At 36.0% G+C, this 21740-nt stretch overlaps 1 protein-coding gene and 1 long non-coding RNA gene across 2 annotated transcripts in view; one reads left to right on the forward strand and one right to left on the reverse strand.

The window, feature by feature from the left end:
- Window positions 1-21740, reverse strand: part of LOC136839422 (uncharacterized) — a 486213-nt gene that overhangs the window by 183585 nt on the left and 280888 nt on the right. The window lies entirely within an intron of this gene.
- The window catches only part of LOC136839250 (dipeptidase 1-like), a 148803-nt gene that overhangs the window by 56065 nt on the left and 70998 nt on the right, over window positions 1-21740 (forward strand). The window contains exons 2-3 of the mRNA XM_067105061.1: window positions 2622-2799; window positions 20844-21000. Coding sequence (XP_066961162.1) covers window positions 2624-2799; window positions 20844-21000 — 333 coding nt within the window. The 5' untranslated portion in view covers window positions 2622-2623. The remainder of the gene's footprint in view (window positions 1-2621; window positions 2800-20843; window positions 21001-21740) is intronic.

A 21740-nucleotide genomic window follows, 5' to 3' on the forward strand; every position in this document is an offset into this window, starting at 1 on the left:
AAAATCTTATCTTTAAATTTTCGAGACCCGACAGTAATTAATCACTTTCCCGTCTTAGCTGCCAAAATGAAAAATAAACCCTAAGCTTGTCTCCACGTGAAAAATGGCTCTTAATTTCTTGTCTCAGAACTCTGTGAGTCTTTATTAATCGTTTTACAACTCCAAATGCCACAGTGGAGGTTAGTAATGATAGCAATAATGATATGCAAAGTAAATATATAAGAACTCTTAATGTGGAACATCATTAGAAACTTTTACTTCAAGACTTTTGTAGCCTTATCAGTCATTCCCTAACTCCATATGCCAAAAAGTTCAAACTAAACAAATAAAACACGACTTGATAAAAAAAGGACAAAAGCTTAAAAAATATGTGGTAGAAACGAAATAAGTAAAAAATGCGCAGGATTTTCTTCGGCGAAATCGAGTTTTCTGTACAGCGTATAATTAAGACCTCCGAAAACATATCTATCTTTCGGTGATGTTGGTATAATACACTATGAGCAGAGGCCCATGTGACTTTAACCACGGCCCGGGGGTGGCTCGTCCTACATCGTTGCCAGGCGCATGATTATAGCTAACTTTAACCTTAAATAAAATAAAAACTACTGAGGCTAGAGAGCTGCAATTTGGTATGTTTGATGATTGGAGGGTGGATGTTCAACATACCAATTTGCAGCCTTCTAGCCTCATTAGTTTTTTAAGATCTGAGGGCGGACAGAAAAAGTGCAGACGGACAGACAAAGCCGGCACAATAGTTTTCTTTTACATAAAACTAAAAAGGACGGTTGAGAGTTAAGTTAACGCCTCTGCCTCGTAAAATACCAGGCATTTATGAACCTAGCAACGACCATTGCAATCCGGTGCAAGCAGCCAGGTGCCATGAAATGGCCTTGAGTACGAACTAAGCGGTCAGCTTGGTGACGCGAAACAACGTTTTTACTTTTTAAAAAGAAAATAAAATAAAGACTTGCAGCTATATGAGCATCCTACAGTTTTTTAAAATGAAATTTATCATTAATGAAGTCAGTTTTATATAGTTTTGTCTTAATGCTTGATTCCGAAGGAAAGACTTCAGCTTTTCTTCATCGCTGTTTTCTGTATGAGAAGGAAAATAATTCGATGAGGCCTCATCGAAAACAGCATTATTTCCGGACATTTCTCGTCATTGGTGTTTGAGTTTTAGATCAAGTAGAATAAACGGAAAAGATCTCACTGAGTACAGAATGATAGCATAATTACCCGCAATAACCTCATAAATGCGACGGTTGAGGGAAAGCATACCAGTGAACACCTGAGGTAGTTCAGAAGACACCATCCACTTCGAGCTTCGACCACAGTAATTTCCAGAATGATCTAGATAATACTTTGCATTTTTGTTCCGTCCAAGTCCTCTTCAGTATATTTCCTTTAGTATTCATCGTCAGCTTCACAATGGAACACAGGGCGTTGGGCACCTTATGAAAGACCTCACCTTTAAATCTTTCACTGAAATGTTTACATTCGAGGTCCCTGCACGGGTAGGCAGGTAAAAAACTTCAGATTTAACGGAAAACATGCATAACGGAAAGTCGTTCTGCATGATTTACTTTTTTCTACAGTTAAATATAATTTGTTCTTTTTGTCAGGCACTGAGTTATAGAACATTAATTTTATTTGGGGAGGCTTTGATCGAAAAGAAACATTGCTAAACTACTTTCGTAGTTGGGGCCGGAAAAACAATTTAGCTCGTTTCGGAAAAAATGCTGACTGACTCTAACAATTTTAGCAATGAAGTATTCCTTGGTAGTTAGTTGAATGATGTGGGTGAAAGCTACGGGGTAGGTGAGAGGGGAATAGCAAAATAATTTCATCCCTAAAGAACCTCAACGAAAAGGAATTCCAGAACATGATGGAGCTACACCCTTTAAAGGGAAAACGCGTATAATAGGAAATATATCTTTTATAAATGATAGGAAAATATGAATACATGAAGCTTTTTTTTTTTAACTTTTACGTGATCCATAACATCTTCTGTCTTACATTTACATATTGATTAAAAAATGAAAGCTAATTCATATCGAAAATCAATCTCTTAGCTAGGCTGAATGGTATTTTACATATTGGTCTAAAGTTAGGAAATTTAAAAGACCACTTAAGATTATTATTTAGCATCGTCATTATTTCTCCTACTAACACTATTACTGCTAATACTGACAAAAATCGAGGATAAAATAAGACCCTTTTCTTGAGTGTAAATCTTGGTATAGTGTTAAAAATATACCATCTAGTTTCATTCCCTATGACATGTGGACAATAGTCCTCGTAAAAATTAAGGATTTTCACCCCATACAAAAATGGGAATAAAAGCACGTTAAAAGAAGAAGAAGAAGAAGTGAATCTTGAATAATATACCAAGATTTACACTCAAGAAAAGGACCTTATTTTATCCCCACACTGAAAGAACGTGATTGTCCTTAATTGCCTTCAATAACAATAATAGTAAGGCTCTTACAATAACAAAAATACCAGACTCGAAATGGAGCCAAATTATAAGATATACAAGAATTGAAAATAGAAACGAAGCGAACTGGGAATTTGACACTTGGAAAAAAATCTCTAATTGTCTCTCCGTTGCATTCCAGGGATGCCCACACCCGTTCCAGCAAGAACACTATGGATCGAAATGCTGTTGGTGTTCCTTGTGGGTCGCGTGCCCTGCTCAGCCAGCCCTTTACCTGTGCGAGTTTCTCCTAACGCCCCTTTCCAGGAGAGGTTAGAGGCAGCCCACAATCTCCTTCAGGAGTCGCCTCTCATTGATGGGTGAGTATTATCTCAACTACAAACAGTTCTGCTCATTAACTGGCAAGTGTTATTCTCATTAAGAGCAATAATCTGATTATCAATTGATCATTATTGGGTAAGTATCATCCCACCATGATGTGTAATGTTCTACTTGAAGTTGTTGTACTGATCTGGTAATGACTGCTGCCCTACAGTATTCCAGAGTCAAAAGTAATTTTTTTTAATACCATGTCAGTTGGACGAGCAAATCAGTGTCCTTAATTATTCCCATGCCCATAATAAAAGATGGAAAAAAGTGACGGCTAAAACCTAACGAAACGCTTAACGCCGTCCTGAACAAGAAGAGGGGTAACAGAAGAAATGAGAACATTCCAAAGCCTCTGAGTAGAGGAGCAGGGCAGCCACAGAATAAATGGGGGAAGTGGTCGAACGGCGAGTTACGAGGTCACCTACGAATATGACATCGACGACCATAATTGCGATGCCATTTTACGGAAACCAGTCGGTAATCAGTCAGTCCACTAGAGAGGCGGAAAGGGACTCATTAGGTTCGAGAATGGAATACAAGGACACATGAGAGAACAGCACTGATAACCAGAGTTGTAATACCAGCTTACAGAAACCAGTCAATCAGCGTTTCTGCCTGAAAGGAGTGGGGGGGGGGAGGAGGAGGAAGAGGAGGAGGCGAAGGGGAAGGAGTAGGAGGAAGAGGAAGAGGAAGAAGAGGAAGAGGAGGAGGAGTAGAAGACAGAGGAAGAAGAGGAAGAGGAAAAGGAAGAGTAGGAGGAGGAGAAGACGGGGCGGGGGAGGAGGAGGACGCACATTTGGCTCAACGGAAGTACAGTGACCAAAAGATATAGAACTTTCAGATGTGTCACAGAAGGGTCTGAGGTCGAGCGAAGTGACAAACCATTCGCAGAAGAGAACCGCCTCTGTCCGTCAGATTATGTTCTGACTAAAGAAATGGTTTTCGATATCGCAGGTGCTACAAATGTTACTGCTGTTTTAGCTTGTACATTAGAAACAACACCAACAGCAACTAAAACTTAATAATAATAATAATAATAATAATAATAATAATAATAATAATAATAATAATAATAATAATAATAATAATATAAAGATTAATTGTAACAAGAAAGTTTTTCCAATGATGAAAACTGGGCACGAAAATAATTCAGAAAACAATACATATAAATCCATACAGATGAGTACACGAATATAGAATTCTCAACGAATAAAACAGGTAAACAGACAGACCCATACAAATAAAAAAAAGGCCAAGGAGATATACATAAACAAACAAAATAAATCACCGAGCATACAAATAAATTCTAATCAACGCGGAGGCAACATCGAGGACCCTCTCTTCATATTCCATAATCTCTTGCGTAAATTGGTCTTTCCCCTTATTTACAGAAAGCGCTGTTTCCGTTCACTCCCCTCGCTTTCCTCTCGGCTGGCCCTCGAGTTTCCGGTCAGTGGCGAAATCCTCAATCGTTATCCTGGATTTCAATGTCCTCTACGCGATTACCACTGACGTCGTCGCCAACGACGCCGCTTGTTTTGTCAGTATTATTATTGCCCAGATATTTCCGCCAATGCTGTCGTCATCGGGAGCTATTATTGTGTGAAAAATAATGACAATAGCTGTTGTTCTAATGTGCTGCATCATTATCCAAAATGAGCGAAGTGGTGGATTAAATTCTGGCTCGAGATTCAAAGCTCTGCACAGCACAACAGATCTTATTTTTTCGATAAATGATATTATTATCATTGTCATTTATTGTTCTTAGTATTATTATTGTACAAACTGGACGGACATTCATTTAAATCAAACCAAAATGGCCAATAATTATCCAAGATTAAGCTCTAGAGACTAAAATAAGAAGGCAATTGAAATGAATGAAATAATTTAACAACAAAGATAATTCGCAACTAAACAAATACTTTTTACAGGAAACACCAAAACAAGCTGGAAAAACTCAGGCTATGCTGCCAGGCGCTCTAAAATAGTATTGCAGAAGAAATAAATCACGTTATTATCGTCGACACTATATAGAATTTACTGGTCACATTCGGGAGATTCATGTTGTTTTAATATTAGGTCAAAATTTCCCTTTAACTTCCTGAATTCCTTACATATTTGGATACCGTTTACACTATAAGCATTGAATCTGAAGATGGAATATATGAGGTAACTTATAACCTTTCAATGTGGGATTCGCTTGTTATGTTAATGTTAAGTGCCACGAAGAAGGATATAAGCCCATTTCATCTCACTTATCAATGTACGAGTATGTGTCAATTTCAAATACATTTTATTAAAGCTGCAACAGGCACACCCTGGTTAGGAAAAGTTAAGAGTATTTTATATATATATATATATATATATATATATATATATATATATATATATATATATATATATATATATATATATCCCGATCGGACTAAATGCTTGTAGTATACAGTAACAAAAGTACTCTAAGCCTGCAAAGATCTCGAGAAGTTATGAGGTCTTCTTGGCTAAAAACCGTTAGCATTGGTGTCATTAAAGTATAACAATTATATGGAGTATTATTGTATTTAACAATATTGTGAAGATATGTGCTATGATGTTGGGAGAATCTTGGTAAACTCTGAAACTGACAATGATTGATGAAACTAAAGGTAAAGACAGGTAAGTCTTCTTTTACCTCTACGTTTGCCACTTTTAATATCCCAAATGTCCCAATTTTGATCAGAGCTTCTTCTGTAATCGAAATTTCCATGCACGGACCTTTGCATTTTCTCAAGACCTTCACTCTAAGGGAAGGAAACACTGAGGTGATGGTGGGAAGACTGTTTCTTAAAGTATATAACTACACTGATGACTGACGGAATGAATTAATTCCTAAATTATAGTACTGCAGTCGTCACTGAAGGATTGATTCCTAACTTATATAATTCCGGCGACAATTAGAGGTATGAATCCCGAAGATACTGCATCGCAGTAATGATTAAAGGAATATTTGTAATGACGACTAAGGTACTGGCTCCCAAGTCACATTATTGTGGCGATGGTTCGAGAAATGATTGCTAGGTTGCATCCATATCATGATAGTAGATATACTCGTAATTTATAAGTGACATCATTACGGAAATGATTTAAAAACAGATTCTCAAGCTTATTCATCATGGTGATGATTGAAGGGACAATTAAATTAAAGGAATGTTTCCTGAGTCTCAACACTCGAGTGACCATTGGAGTAATGTTTCGTAACTAACAGCTTATTAATGCAGAAATTAGGAATTACTCTTAAATTACATCGCTGCTTGACATAACTAAGGAATGGTTCCTAAGTCTCATCACTGTAGTGATGATTGATCGGAGGGTTATTATGTCGTCCTTATTTCTTAATTTTACAATTACAATATAGTTCAAAATGGTCAACTAATATGAAGTAATTAACATTTCATCCAAAGGGTATGGGGTCATCACGAAGAAGTTAATAAAATGAAACACGAAAGTTATGAGAGAGGAAATATAACAGAGTTCATGTGAGCCCGCATCAGTATTTAGGGAGTTATAGCACAAATGTAATAAATTTTACTAAGCTAATACATTAACCTTTAATATCTTTCTTTTCCAAAGGACTTGGCAGGCAAGGAATATGATGAAGATTATGTAATAGATTATTTATTCATTGACTTAACTGTTGTTATTAGTATTATTATTTGCTTACATATTTATAGGTATTAATTTTATTGCAGGAACATATTTCCGCTATTACTTTTTCCCTCCTCGTGTAATGAACATTTCCTCTCCGAGGCGAAATTGTAATTCTTTCAGCATTTTTAACAGATAATACCTACAATTCTCCCTTTTATTTTCAGTTCCCCTCTTCCCCTTCCCTGCAACGAATATTCCATTCTATTTTCTTAATCCGTTTTTTGTGTGTTGCTTTCATGTTCACTGTTGCTTTGGGTACTGGCACAGCCAGCAAAAGCGTGAGTGGTGACAACAAACAATTTTCGTCTCATTCTTGGGCTTTGTTTTTTCTTATTTCCATATCCTTTCTTTCCATTCTTCATTCTTACTTTGTTTATTCTCTTCCCCTAAATGCCCCTGATAAAAAGCGGAACCTTAGCATACAGAATTTATTTCTACGCAGAACGACACGTATAATTTACCTACGTTTACCACGACCCAGCCCCTCCCGGAACGTTTCGTATCGTGAGGGAATAGAATTTAGCTTTTCATTAAGTAATAATTATTATCATCTTCCTTCCCTCTCTGAAACATTATTAACTCTGTAATTACTTAATTGATTCTTGATTATATTTAAATGCAATATAACTGGAAGGGTTAATGGTTCCCTCTGCGTTGAATATAAAACAGGTAATAATGCAAAATTTATTGTCAAGGAAGAGAGATACCTTTAATGGAGAACGAAATGAATGAAAAATGGCTGCATCTGACGAGAATGTAATTTGAAATTATATGCAGGGGGGAAGCCTCGCAAAACCTGTCTAGTCGCTCACGAAGTGATACGACCTCATTAGAAAGAGACAATTTCTCAAGTCTCTGGACGCGTAATTTCCCAGACTTGAAGACTGCAGTCCGCCCTTGATGACGTCATGATTCCTTTGTTATGTTATCAGAAAGATCCTTCATTTTTCTTTACATTACGAATGACACTTTGTATAAAAAACTATAATATACTGCTGTATTAACACTGCGAAAATTATCAACATTTTTACCATGTGCCTCTAAAACCCAGGACATTAACAACTAAGACAGACGGTGTTTAACTTTGCATGCATTTTATAATATATAAAAACATCATCTCCTTCAGTTGCAGCGTCAGCGTTGCCGTATACAGTTCATCTTTCTTGATATAAGACTTTATCTAACAATGGTGCTTACATGCATGTGTGTATATATATATATATATATATATATATATATATATATATATATATATATATATACAGTATATATATATATATATATATATATATATATATATATATATATATATATATATATTATATACATGTATTTATACATACATATATATAAATATATATACACATTATATATTATATATATATATATAAATATATATATATATATATATATATATATATATATATATATATATATATATATATATATATATATATATATATATATATATATATATATGTGTGTGTGTGTATATAAGAGCAAACCTTAATGAACTGATTTTGCTCTCATTCAAAATTTGTTACATAAATAACAGTATTGTGAGCCTGATCTCTTAGATAAAATTAGGTGCACGAAGAATTAACTCTTGATTTGAGAAAAAAGGGCTAAAGATCCAAAAACTAAGCACTGCGATTCATTTCACGTAGTTCACAATGAAATGAAGGTTGAAAATTGGTTTTTCTAACTCTCTCTCTCTCTCTCTCTCTCTCTCTCTCTCTCTCTCTCTCTCTCTCTCTCTCGTTTTCTAGCTGAGTCCTCCCTAGATTTGGCATTTCGGGAATTACAGTAAATGGCTTTCAAGACTTACAACCGTTAGGTACTTGATATTTTCCTTACGCCAACATCCCAAACATGATTAAACGAAAAATAATATATTAATTCGTAAAATTTTTACTTTTAGATCAATGTAATAATAATTACATGCCTAGTACCTACTAGTCTTCTCATTTTTCCTATTTTCATCTAACCGGCATTTAATTGCCAAGACCCAATCTCTTACCCCTCCCCACGTATCCAACCCCTCCAAAAAATATAAAAAAGCACGTATTTAATATTTCATTGATACATCGAATTCCCATATCGATCATCCTGCATGAGTAGCGATAAATTATTTTCAGCATCCATCATTCAATTGATGTTTACCTTTGATAGAGGCTAATTGAATCATCCAACATTTGATGACTGAATGGCCAAAGCTCTCTCTCTCTCTCTCTCTTTTAGCGGACGCTACCTCGCTAATGCCTTATATTAATATTCATGATATACCAACATGTCTCACATATATTATCTGCAATTGCGCATTGCTGCTGCATTAACATAAACAAGACAAGTCCTTAGGGCAGATATCTTATCTAAATACATACCTGACGCAACGAATCGCTACTTAATTTTATTCCTTAAAATATCTCTTTATCTCACCCCCTTAAATTTCTGTTCTATACTTATCGTAGTCTTCATAATGCTGTACGCTGTAAATAATCTAATTCCAGTTGATACTAAAGAAGGTTCTGTACTAACGGGTTAGATAATTATTAACTTTTATTGCTTTTTTCTATTTTTTGCAATGCCTCATATTACAAATTTAACAACATTCCTTCAACATACACAGACGCATGCACACAAACACACACGCGTATACATATTTATATTTATTATATATATATATATATATGTGTGTGTGTGTGTGTGTGTGTATTTACATATACAGTATATATACATTAATAACAGACAAATATTTATACACATATATGTTTATATATAAATATACATACACATATATACTGTATGTATATATATATATATATATATATATATATATATATATATATATATATATATATATATATATATATATATATATATATATATATATATATATATATATATATATATATATATATATATATATGTATATATATATATATATATATATATATATATATATATATATATATATATATATATATATATACACAATCTCCTCGCTTAGTTGTTCAAACCTACACTAGACAAAATGGTGAAGATAATTAAGTTGTTTGTTTTTTCGACGTTTGTAAATTCATAGTATAAAATCTCGCCGTACGATCGCTCAGAATAGTTCTGAAGACCCTCTCAAACTATTCCGAACAGGAGAGAAAATATTAGTCCTCTACCTAGCACTCTACGAGTCGGCAACTTTCACAGTGCACATTCGAAGAAGTAAGCTTAATCCTAACCTGTAGACAACAAAGACAATCATTCTCTTCAGCGTTATTTTAATCAATCTTTTAAGTTTTATGCTTTTGTAAATCACTTTTTGAGTGTTTTAAATTTTAGTTACGACTAAAAAGAAACTCTAAAGGCAAAATGAAATATAGTTTGAGTAGAATGAAGAAAAAAACAAGTAAAAAATGCGCCGGAGTTTCTTCGGCGAAATCGAGTTTTATATACAGCAGCTACAGCGTATAATTAAGGCCACCGAAAGTACATCTCTCTTTTGGTGGTCTCGCTATAATGCCGTTTGAGCAGCACCACATGAAACTTCAACTACGGCCAGGTGGTGGCTTATCCTATATCGTTGCCAGAAGCACTATTATGGCTAACTTTAACCTTAAATGAAATAAAAACTACTGAGGCTAAAGGGCTGCAATTTGGTATGTTTGATGATTGGAGGGTGGATGATCAACATACCAGTTTGCAGCCCTTAGCCTCAGTGCATTTTAAGATCGCGGACAGAAAAAAGTGCGGACAGAGTAAAGTGCGGACGGGCTGACAAAGCCGCCACAATAGTTTTCGTTTACAGAAAACTAAAAACAGTAACTAAACGGTTCTCTCTCTCTCTCTCTCTTAGTATTTGAGTATGATCTCATTAATTACCTTAACTTCCTTAACAAAATTAGCAATATGTTTTCATAAAAGTTCAGATTTATAGGCCGACTTCGGTTGCTATTTTACTCATTTGTTAAAATGATTTGTTTTAACCAATGAAGAACATTGATTTTTTTGTAAGATTACGTGTAAAAAGAGCGCAGAGAGAGAGAGAGAGAGAGAGAGAGAGAGAGAGAGAGAGAGAGAGAGAGAGAGAGAGAGAGAGGGGTGGGTGGCGGGGTTGGGATGGGGAGAGAACAAATGTTAAGAAGAGGGGCAGACCTATTTCAAACTTCAAAGTTAGAAACTTATGTTATGGATTCTTTCTATTAAGAAGTTTCTTGTAAAAGACCATTGCATCGTTAGCTGAAAAAAGGGGTGAGAGAGAGAGAGAGAGAGAGAGAGAGAGAGAGAGAGAGAGAGAGAGAGAGAGAGAGAGAGAGAGAGAGAGAGAGAGAGAAAATAGCTTTGATTAATGAATGAATAAAATCCTGGATTCTAAGGGATTAATTTTTTCCCTACGTTCCCCTCGGTAAATAAATATATTCCCGTTAGAGAGAGAGAGAGAGAGAGAGAGAGAGAGAGAGAGAGAGAAAAGGGTAAGGAAATTACTTTGAATAATGAATGAACAAAAACCCTGGGCTTTAAGGGATTAGCTTTTTCCTTACCGACCCCTCTGTAAAATACATTACTGTTCAGGAGAGAGAGAGAGAGAGAGAGAGAGAGAGAGAGAGAGAGAGAGAGAGAGAGAGAGAGAGAGAGAGAACTGATTATGCTTAAAAGTTTGTGTCTACTACACCCAAAAAAAGTTATTTATTGAAAAACCATAACCACAGAAATCAACCAATCACCCCTAAATCAATCACATGATTGCTTCTCACCATTTTCACCTTCTTGCTAAGACCAAGTAGATGTTGTGGTCCTTACAAAAACAGGTCACTCGCCCCCGACCCTCTGAAAAATGAGGTCAAGCTCCTGCACCAATCTCTTTTCTCTCTAAAACCACCTCCCTTAATCTCTTGAGATTCGGGGTCCTTCTCTTTACACATTTCATTCTTTTTCGCTTTATGGTTTTCTTTTTCTTTTTTACTCTGTTTCGTGCTTTATATGTATACATACACATATATATGTATATATATACATATACATATATATACATATATATACACATATATATATATATAAATATACATAGAAATTATATATTAAATATATAAATAAATATATATATTATATCTATATATATACATATATCTATATATCTATCTATCTATATATATAATATATATATATACAGTATATATATATATATATATATATATATATATATATATATATATATATATATATATATATATATATATATATATATATATATATATATATATATATATGGATCTCTTGTTAAATCCGTCACAGATAAACTATTAAATTTCTGTGTTGTGTCTCTCGTGTTTATTGTGGCTCTCCTGAAATGGCTTCTCTTATTATCATTTTTTTCCTTGTTATTTTCTTTGCTTCTTATGTGTCCTATCTTCTCATTTCTGGTTAAAATCTCTTTATTTCATATTTCTTATTCATAATATTATGTGGCTCTTCTTATACTGCTGTCTCTTATTTCCTGATTTTTCTATTTAGATTGATTTTGTTTATTTTTCCCTTGAAATGTTTCCTCTCTTTACTACTGCATTCTTCTGCCTATGTCCTTTTTGTCGTCTGTTTTAACTCTTAAAATTTCTTTTCTTATGTTATTCTCGGCTTTTCTCCTTTCGTTCCATCTATCACGGTCTGCTTTCGTGCCTTTCGTCGCTCCATCCAATCTCTGCAGTCTCATTAAATTAAGACACGAACGTCTTTGAGATGATTGGTCTTGACGTATCGGAGGATGGGCGTGCACGCACGCCTATTAAGATGGCGTGTGTCGTGCGCGCTGCCTGCATAAATTTCCTGGGTGAAATTTTAATTCAAAATTAGTGCGCTGCCTAAAAAGAAATTTAGAAAGTCTGAGAAAAAGAGATAATCAGATAGAGCTCGTAGTCACACCACGTTCATCCATCCAGATGCAGAGATAATTTTCGATCGTTCCACGATGATTTTACCGAATCATCTCAGATTGTTATCAGGCAGAGTGTCATCGTGAATCTCGCTCGAACCCAGTTTTCCCTCGGCCTGGAAGGAGGGAAATTGTGGCGAAATGTTTTCCTCAGTCGGCCTTTTTTTTTTATTATCTAGGATTAGATATTTTTTCTTGGTATGGAAGGGAAAACATTTCTGACCCCTTTTTTGAAGCTACACTTTTGCTTTAAATTATTATAAAATATTTGTAATATGAAACAAACTTTAGAAAAATATATGCATCGGAAAACCTACACGCACACACACACACACACACACAAGACTGCACAAGCACACAAACACAAATATACATATAGACACAAAATGCAAGCACACACATACCTATACCTACATATACACACGCACACACACATATATATTAATTATATTAGCTGACCAACTCAGTGCTGCCCAGGAAATCTCTGAATGACAACTGATAAACTCTCTCTATCTCCCATTCCTGTTAAGATAGTTGCTTCAGTTACATTGTCCAGCATTTTTGACATTTTATGTTTCACCACTTCTCGCTCCCCCATTCCTATCAGGGCTGAACTTGGACTTGAAAGCCATCAGAGTGTGTCTCTATCTGTCACTTTTGACATTTTATTTTTCAGCTCTTCTCACCCCCGCAATTCCTATCGGGGCTGAACTTGGACTTGAAGGGACCTCGAAAATTATGGATTAGACACTAATATCTGTCGTTTCGGTTATTTTTACATGTCACCACCTTCCTACCCATCCCCCTTCCTATCAGGGCTGAACTTGGACTTGAAGGGCATCAGGAGTGTCACTATTAATCTCAGTAACCTCGAAAACCATGGATTAGACACTAATATCTGTCATTTTGGTTATTTTTACATGTCACCCACTTCCCACCCCCTCCCTATCAGGGCTGAGCTTGGACTTAAGGGCATCGGGAGCATCACTATTCATCTCAGCGACCTTGAAAGCTATGGATTAGACACTAATATCTGTCGTTTTCTGTATCATCCCCTTCCCACACACCCCCTTTTGGTGCCAGTAATGTCTTACCCCAACAATGTTCTTTCCTAGATGGTAATTCATAATATATGTATACCAAGTTTGGTTGAAATTGCTCAATGCATTTTAGAGTGTATGTGGAACATACACACACACACACATATACATACATTCATTTTTATATATATGGAATATATATGTATATATACAGTATATATATATGTACATATATATATATATATATATATATATATATATATATATGTATATATATATATATATATATATATATATATATATATTTATATGTATATAAATATATTTATAAATATATATATACATATATATATATATATATATATATATATATATATATATATATATATATGTATGTATATATATATGATTAAAGAGAAAGGGTAACAGAAATAGTGTCAGAGGCTACAAAGAATGAAAGACAAAAGCGCCAAGTCGTTTTCTGTATCACCCCCTTCCCACACAACCCCTTTTGGTGCCGGTAATGTCTTACTCCAACAGTGTTCTTTCCTAAATGGTAAGTCATATGTATACCAAGTTTGGTTGAAATTGCTCAATGCGTTTCAGAGTGTATGTGGAACACACACACACACACATCATCCATTTTTATATGTATGGACTATATATATAAATATGTATATATATATTATATATATATAATATATATATATATATATATATATATATATATATATAATTAAAGAGAAAGAGTAATAGAAATAGTGGCAGAGGCTACAAAGAATGAAAGACAAAAGCCCCAAGTGATGGGATATAAAATTAAAGAAATGAGATTGCATTCCAGTATTGCACACATTGATAAGATTCCAAAACTGGCAACGTTTCAAAGCTAAGTTAAGTGTGTATCGCATTCCCGTTCCAGTCACGATCGTCTTGCAGTATGTTTATGGGTATTTCGTTCCTGAAATAAAACACCAATGCACAGAACGAGGTTCTTGTCAGGCGCTATTGCTTACAGTGTGCCTCGTGAATGAAATTGAGACGGTTCTTCATCCTCTTCCTGTTGTTTATTCCTATCTAGCTGTCCCACTCATCTAACTTGGTGGTCAAGATAATAATAATAATAATAATAATAATAATAATAATAATAATAATAATAATAATAATAATAATGATGATGAGAAGATGAAGAAGAAGAAGAAGAAGAAGAAGAAAAGGAGAAAGATGATAATGAAGGTGAGGCTGAGGTCACTAACCGGTCTATGATGTCACCGCTGGTCGTAGACATGGCTTGATATTAAATTACGATATAGATGAAAGGAGATTCAAGTGAATGACGGGAGATGAGAAAGATCGGAGAATGACTGGGGGGAAGAGTGGAACAGAGGTGATTAGGGACTAAAAGGGGAGAGGAGAACAGGTGAAAGCGAGGAACAAGGATAGGAAGAAAAATGAGCCGTCCAACTTGTTTTGATTTGTTGTTCAAAACATTTTAGAATAAACTATATTGTGTGTGATCGTCGGTACATCTGAATGGTAGAAGTCTGCTGTTAAATATTTAGGTGTTGTATGTGTCATAACGGTAGCTTACAGAATTAAATCTATGTTGGCTATAATCTTTAAAGATTTACAAAGGCAAGGATATAATAAATAGAGACACATTTTCCATAAATATCGGCAGGTTGAATTAGACTGTACTCCTGGACCATGTCAAAGAACAACAGGCTTTGTTTGATTAAAGAATTCATGTTTATTTTATACCTTACCATTATCACTGAAATTAATGAGAATATCGTTGACTACAACAGCCATCGAAAAAAATAATAATGGGGAAAAAAGTCTCATAGATGTGGAAATAAAAATAAAAAGCTAAAAAAACAAATAAAAGAAAACAGTATTAACTGAATCCGATTTTCGGCAGTCTATGCCCTCAGTGGTAATACCAGATGTTTAACTGATAAAAGTAGGGTTCTGTATGAAAACCTTATTATGGAGTTTTCGTGAGTATAAGAATAGGAGCTATCAAGGAAAAACAAAGTCGACTTTCGCTTTCCCATTCACGTTTTTAAAAACACGTAATTAGATAACTTAGTTACGCACCCAGCAATCGCTAACTAAATGACAGATGCATAATTGTGTCTCTAATGACCCGATAGATGTATGTCTTTCTAACTGCATCTTAACACCAAACACATCAGGTAATAAACGTAACGACGTAACGCATCTAGTTAATTCCCCTTCAGTGAAACCGGATGCTTTCATTAAACTCCAAGACCCTTTCGAGGTCCCAGTTACAAAATTTATACCGAACATTATGTTCTACAAACCAGAACATTGAACGGAAGATGAGAAGCAATGCCATCCCCGTATGCTTCACGATTACCGCCAGTAATCTCGTTGGAAGTGGCCATTTTGAACGGTAATTGCAAAAGCACACTGCCGGTGATCGCATTACGACTGCAGAAAGACACTATTACTCTCCCAATTAGGAGCAGACGAAGGAGAGAGAGAGAGAGAGAGAGAGAGAGAGAGAGAGAGAGAGAGAGAGAGAGCTTACTGGTCTACCGCTTGAACATAGGTATTCGAAGGCGTATTGTAAACATGATTATTTCGGAGGATGGCCATGGCACAAACTATGATGGCTGTCAAAGATAGCTATTTATACCTATGTTACGTGAATTAGGTATTCCAGGTTAGCGAGCTGTACCTTTGTGAAAAAATATCTATTCGATCTTAGCGAGTTGGCCTGCATTACGCGAAGAGGTTACGAAAATATACCGTGTGGCGTAACCTTACTTATCGAGGGTAGCGAGGAATAACGACACTGTGCACTCGGTATGTAAGTTATACTTGGGTTACGTGAAATAAATACAGCATATTCGTTTAGGTCACCTGGGCGCATGAACAAGAGCACTTCAGGGATGTATTCCTTTACACATTGTAGTGCTCAGCGTAGTCTTTATTTTTCTAATTTGCATCTTTCCTCCTCGGCTTCCAGGACGCCAAAGAGAGCATTTCTTGCAGGGTAACATCTGCCCGTCATAGTGGAAATGATGATAATAGTTCCTTTTCAATGATTCCTCCCCCCCCCCTTTTTTTTAACCAGGTGCATTGCTTTCTGCCTTTTTACTTCACGTTTCTCCCTGTGGTCTCCTCCCACCCAGCTGTCCAAGTTCTCTAACTTTGGTTTACTGTAATTTCATCTCTCATTTGAAAACAAATCCCCCTGAGTAGTAATATGAGAGCAGAAATGCACCTTACTGGTTTAATTAAACTGTGTTCAGATAACAATAAGAATAATAACAATTAGCAACTTCCCAAGCAGTTTCTTAATATTTCTCATTGTGATGAAATTTAAACCATGCTACTTGTTTACAGGTAATACACCAATGAGAAATTTATTATGATGTCACTATTACCACAGCAAATAGGGATCAAGATATATAACGACCTATAACAGATGCTGTGCGGGAACCTTGGTCGTTATGTTACTGTGAGCAATATGGATTATTCGAATGGGCCATGAACCTCACCAACAAAACTCGGGGAATTTTTGAAGGCGCTTGTTGTATCAATTATCAGGAACAGGGAACTTCATTCGGTTTATTTTGGATATCAAGGTTTTTAGAGGAAAGCGTTCCCAGGAGGGAAATCGAGGAGCTAAGACGTCAGGACTTTATACTTTCCTTAAAGCAGAGAACCGAAAAAGTGTCAAAGATTTAAGAAAATTTTTAAAAAGGCCGGAGACCTCAAATCTCCGTCAAGGGCGAGCGATGCAACCATCATAAAAGGTCGCTTATCCAGATTCTGATCTGTATTAAAATCTAACAAATCAAACAAACGAACCGACAATCAGACAGAAAAACAAACAAACAAACGAATCACCCATTTTCACAATCACGGCAGATGTTGTGTAGAAATCACAAGTTCAAGGGTCAACAAGTTCCATCAATCTTTCATGTCATTCATTCCCCGGATGAGGAAATCTGTGCACTCTTCTTTGCTCTCTAAATCGTTCAAGTTTTCTGTTTTCAAGACGAGGGCCTGTAGTTACTAAAGGTTTGCAGTTACTAAAAGTCTGTAGTTACTAGAGGGGTGAAGTTTCACAGTGAAATACTTCTAAAAAACCCAACAATAATAAAACCTGCCTTGAAAAAACTAATTTTGAAAAAAATTAGTCCTGAAAAAACTAACTTAATTTTAAGTAAATATTCTTTCAAAAACTTCCCTACTGAAAATTGTTTATCAAAAAAAAAAAATACCCTGCCTAAAAAATAACATGCATATTATTTAGTGTAACACGCACCAAATTTATTTATAATAGATCTTGCCCATCTCGGTTTCAAAAAAAAAAAAAAAAAAAAAAAAAAAAAAATTGCCTTTACCTTGGGTAGCATGTGCCGAGGTGGAATACCGTACCCAAGCAACGTTGTTGCACGCCAAGATGACGAACATTCCCTCGAGTTGCAGAGTTAAGTGCACATGCATTATAGGAAGTTGTTGCAACTTTCGAACGGTCGCAAGTGCTACGTACCCCTGGCTTGCTTTTGCCTTTTCTCTTCGTCTCCCTACTCTCGGCATCTGTTATTTTAGTCTCCCTCCTTCCCGTCTGTCGTTTCTCTGCTGTTATGCTTTCGTTACCCAAATGTCGCTTCCCTCTAAGCGTGTTATCGTTCTCTTAGTTACTGAATTAATTTTCCTCGCCAGCACATAGCGTCCTAGAATGGATATCTCTCTCTCTCTCTCTCTCTCTCTCTCTCTCTCTCTTACACATAGTCATACTGTTCTAGAAGCAGAGATTCTCGGTTCATTTTATGTTTCGTTTGAGGTCATAGAGTAACTTAGATAACACACGTATTCTTGTATGCTTACACATTTTATATATATATATATATATATATATATATATATATTATATACATATATATACTGTATATATAATGTATATACATACAAATGTATATAGATGTATACACACATATACGAGTATATGTATATATATATATATATATAATTTCTTATACATATACCATAATTAAGCACAAAAAGCATTCGCGAAGTAATTCTCACCTAACTGAAGTACAGCCCTTCTTAAAATAACACTCTCTCTCTATTTCTGTGTGCGTGCGTCTTTCTTTCTGTCTGTCTGTCTGTCTGTCTGTCTGTCTCTGTTTTACGGTAATCGGTGTTTACTGACAAAGTTCACACAGTAAATACCTTGAGTCAGTTTACGTAAATACCGGCGGTGAGAGGTCAACAGTTCACGTAATGTAGGCAAGCCACAGGGAGATACTGTGGGATAAGACGGGGGGAACAACTTAAATATGAAAAGGGAAACTTTTCAAGACGAAACGACAACTTTAGAAGCCAAGAATCAGAGAGAAAAGGGAGATGTCTTAAAAATGTAAAGCTAAGTGTGAAGGAAATGGCCATGAACTGATGTTAATAACGATTATTATGCAAGGTTAGTGATATTGAGAGTATAGTGAAATTGTTACTCCGAATGAGCATTGCTGAAATCGCGGAAAAGAGAGGCAAACGAAAGGCCGATTTTGCGATGCATATCTAATATGGTATACATTTTGACGGAGCCCTGATCTCTCTCTCTCTCTCTCTAGTGGCTTATGACAGTCGATCAACCAAGTACATAAATCACTGCATAGGTCTACAGATACCCTCTGGATTTTCACAGACGGCCCTGTACTGGTCCCTTTCTCGTTCACTTTGGCACGATTTCTTCGGCTGTGATCAGAAAGAGCTACAGGTTGCACCAAGGTGACGAGAGAGAGAGAGAGAGAGAGAGAGAGAGAGAGAGAGAGAGAGAGAGAGAGGCATCGCTATTTCAGGGGGACTCCTGTTGAAAGTAAGAAACTGGTGGAAGACGGAAGCAAAAAATGGGAGTAACAATATCTTTGATGTGCGTTTTGTTGTTTCTTTGACAATAACGGTTGTTAATTCATAGACATTACCGAAATCGCTTTAAGATGCGTTCACTGTGTATAATAAGTAATGCGTATAGTTTTATATAAAGCAAAATAGTCTAATACCATTACAGGTATTATATTTATAACGAAGAAGAGGAAATACATAATCCTCAATCAACTGTTTTTTTTAACTTCTCGGGCTTCGATGGGACTTACTTCCGCTTCCACCACTCTTCTAAGTTTGCTGCAATGTTCATCAGTGATAAGCCATTCTACTTTAGAATAAGAGACTGCGGGTGTAACAAGTTCTAGGAATATGCATATGAGTCCCCTATTTGACGTAGTAATACCCGAGATAGATTTTTTTGAGAGCCAAGGCAAATGGAACGACCACCCTAATGCCTTCTTCTAGCCCACGCCAGAAAAAACAAATCAAGACAGAAAATGAAAAGAAAAGGCAGGTAACAAGGGTGGGGCTTCAATGTTACTAGGTTTACAGATCCCGTACGCCTCGAGACGCCATTTACTTAGTGTCGTCGACATCAAAGGGTCACAAAAGCAATTGATCTTGTGGAAGTTCGAGGTGTTTGTCACCTGGCTATGTCAGGCCGACCTGTGGAAGCTCCGTGGAAGTTCAAAGCAAATTGACCTTACGTCCCTTCTTAGATGTTTCTTTTTATTGGTTTCTCTTTGCCGTCACCTTTTCCCGTACTTCTAAGACGTGGGGATGTTTCCGTCTTTTGTTTGTTTCAGGACATCTCAAGAACGGGTGATCGTTTCTGATGAATCTAGGTGGAAACATAATCGGGAATTCCCCACCCCCGATAATGGACTTCTGGTTGGTAGCAATGGAGAGTTGAGAATTTGCCACCATGAAAACCATATTGGTTTTTATTATTAATCTAAAATTTCACCTGCCTTTACGAGATCAAATGAAAGATATTAGGAAATAATTGATTTTATAGATTCCTCCGTGACTTGGTTGATGGAGGTATGTTCACTGCTGATAGCACTTATTATAATTTTTTCTATTGCCACTGCTAATACTTATCATACAAAACTGTTTTTATTTTACTTGGTTCAGGCCTTTATAGCTTACTATAGCCACGGCCAACGAGTCTGAATTTTTTTTTATTTATTTATTGTGCCCTGGCAACCTACCGTTGACTAGCAGGTTGTGAGGGGGAGGGCTGGTAGGCCACGACTATAGTAAAATATTGTAAACAAGATACTATAAGCTCTAAACTGGAGATGGAGAAATATTCTTATATAGGAAACTGGGTTAAAGTCACAACATAATATAGGGTGCTCAGTCTGTTCGTTTATGCGTCAGTCAAGTTGTAGGTGAAAAGATTTATTCATCGACTGCTAGGAAGAACGTGATACTTGTTTTTAAGTATCTTATGAAAATGATCTAACTGCTGTGATAACATCTGACTGAACTTTATTTTCTTCTTTGTATGCAGACACAACGACCTCCCGTGGAACCTACGCATGTTCCTCCACAACAAACTGCACTCCTTCAACCTCTCCGCTGACCTCACCGAGGAAAAGCCGTGGCGGAAGTCTCCCTTTTCCCACACGGATCTACCCAGGCTGCGGAAGGGGCACGTGGCGGCTCAGGTAAAACGATCATGTAAATGCCTGCATTTGTGTATGTCTGTGTACGTGTGTGTGTGCGGGATGGGGTCGGTGTGTTGAATGTTCGGAGTGCGCGTGTGTTGTAAATTTACATTCCCACTCACCGTACGCTTGCGTTCGCTGCATGGCAATGCAAATCGTGTCCATTTATTCAACAATTTTCTATGTAACTGCAAGCGCGTGGCAATGTTTAGTTGCATGATGCATCTTCCTGTTTCCATTGACTCTTTCCACTTTGTCCGTTTCTTCTGTGGTTGTTTACATGGGACTTCGGAACGTGCTTCCGAGTGTCTTTTTTTCTGAGCTTATAGGTACTGTATGTTTCCACTGACTATACCCCTTCGGTTGCTCTAAACATAAATAACGTTAGTAAGTTCAACTAATTATTCTATCATCGCAGTATGTGTGTGGCTTTAAGTTCGTATGGGCTGCAACTCCTGTTTTGATTAACTGTGCCCTTACATTTCTTATTTAACAGATAAGGAGTTTTGTGGGGGCAATTCTTCAGCTGATTTTAGTACTAATCACTATTATATACCCTACAGAGTATTTAATCATCTTAGCTTCTATGCAGTGTCGACGAAAGATTACACATAGATAAGGTTGAGAATATCTCTTTTTCTTTAGAATAACTAATATCGCTTAAAATAAGATCTCTTTAACCAATCAAAATATAGCAAATCTTATTCAGCAGTTCAAGGAAAATTCTTCTAAACCATAGT

This window comes from Macrobrachium rosenbergii, chromosome 1, assembly GCF_040412425.1.
Source record: "Macrobrachium rosenbergii isolate ZJJX-2024 chromosome 1, ASM4041242v1, whole genome shotgun sequence".
Classification (NCBI taxonomy): domain Eukaryota; kingdom Metazoa; phylum Arthropoda; class Malacostraca; order Decapoda; family Palaemonidae; genus Macrobrachium; species Macrobrachium rosenbergii.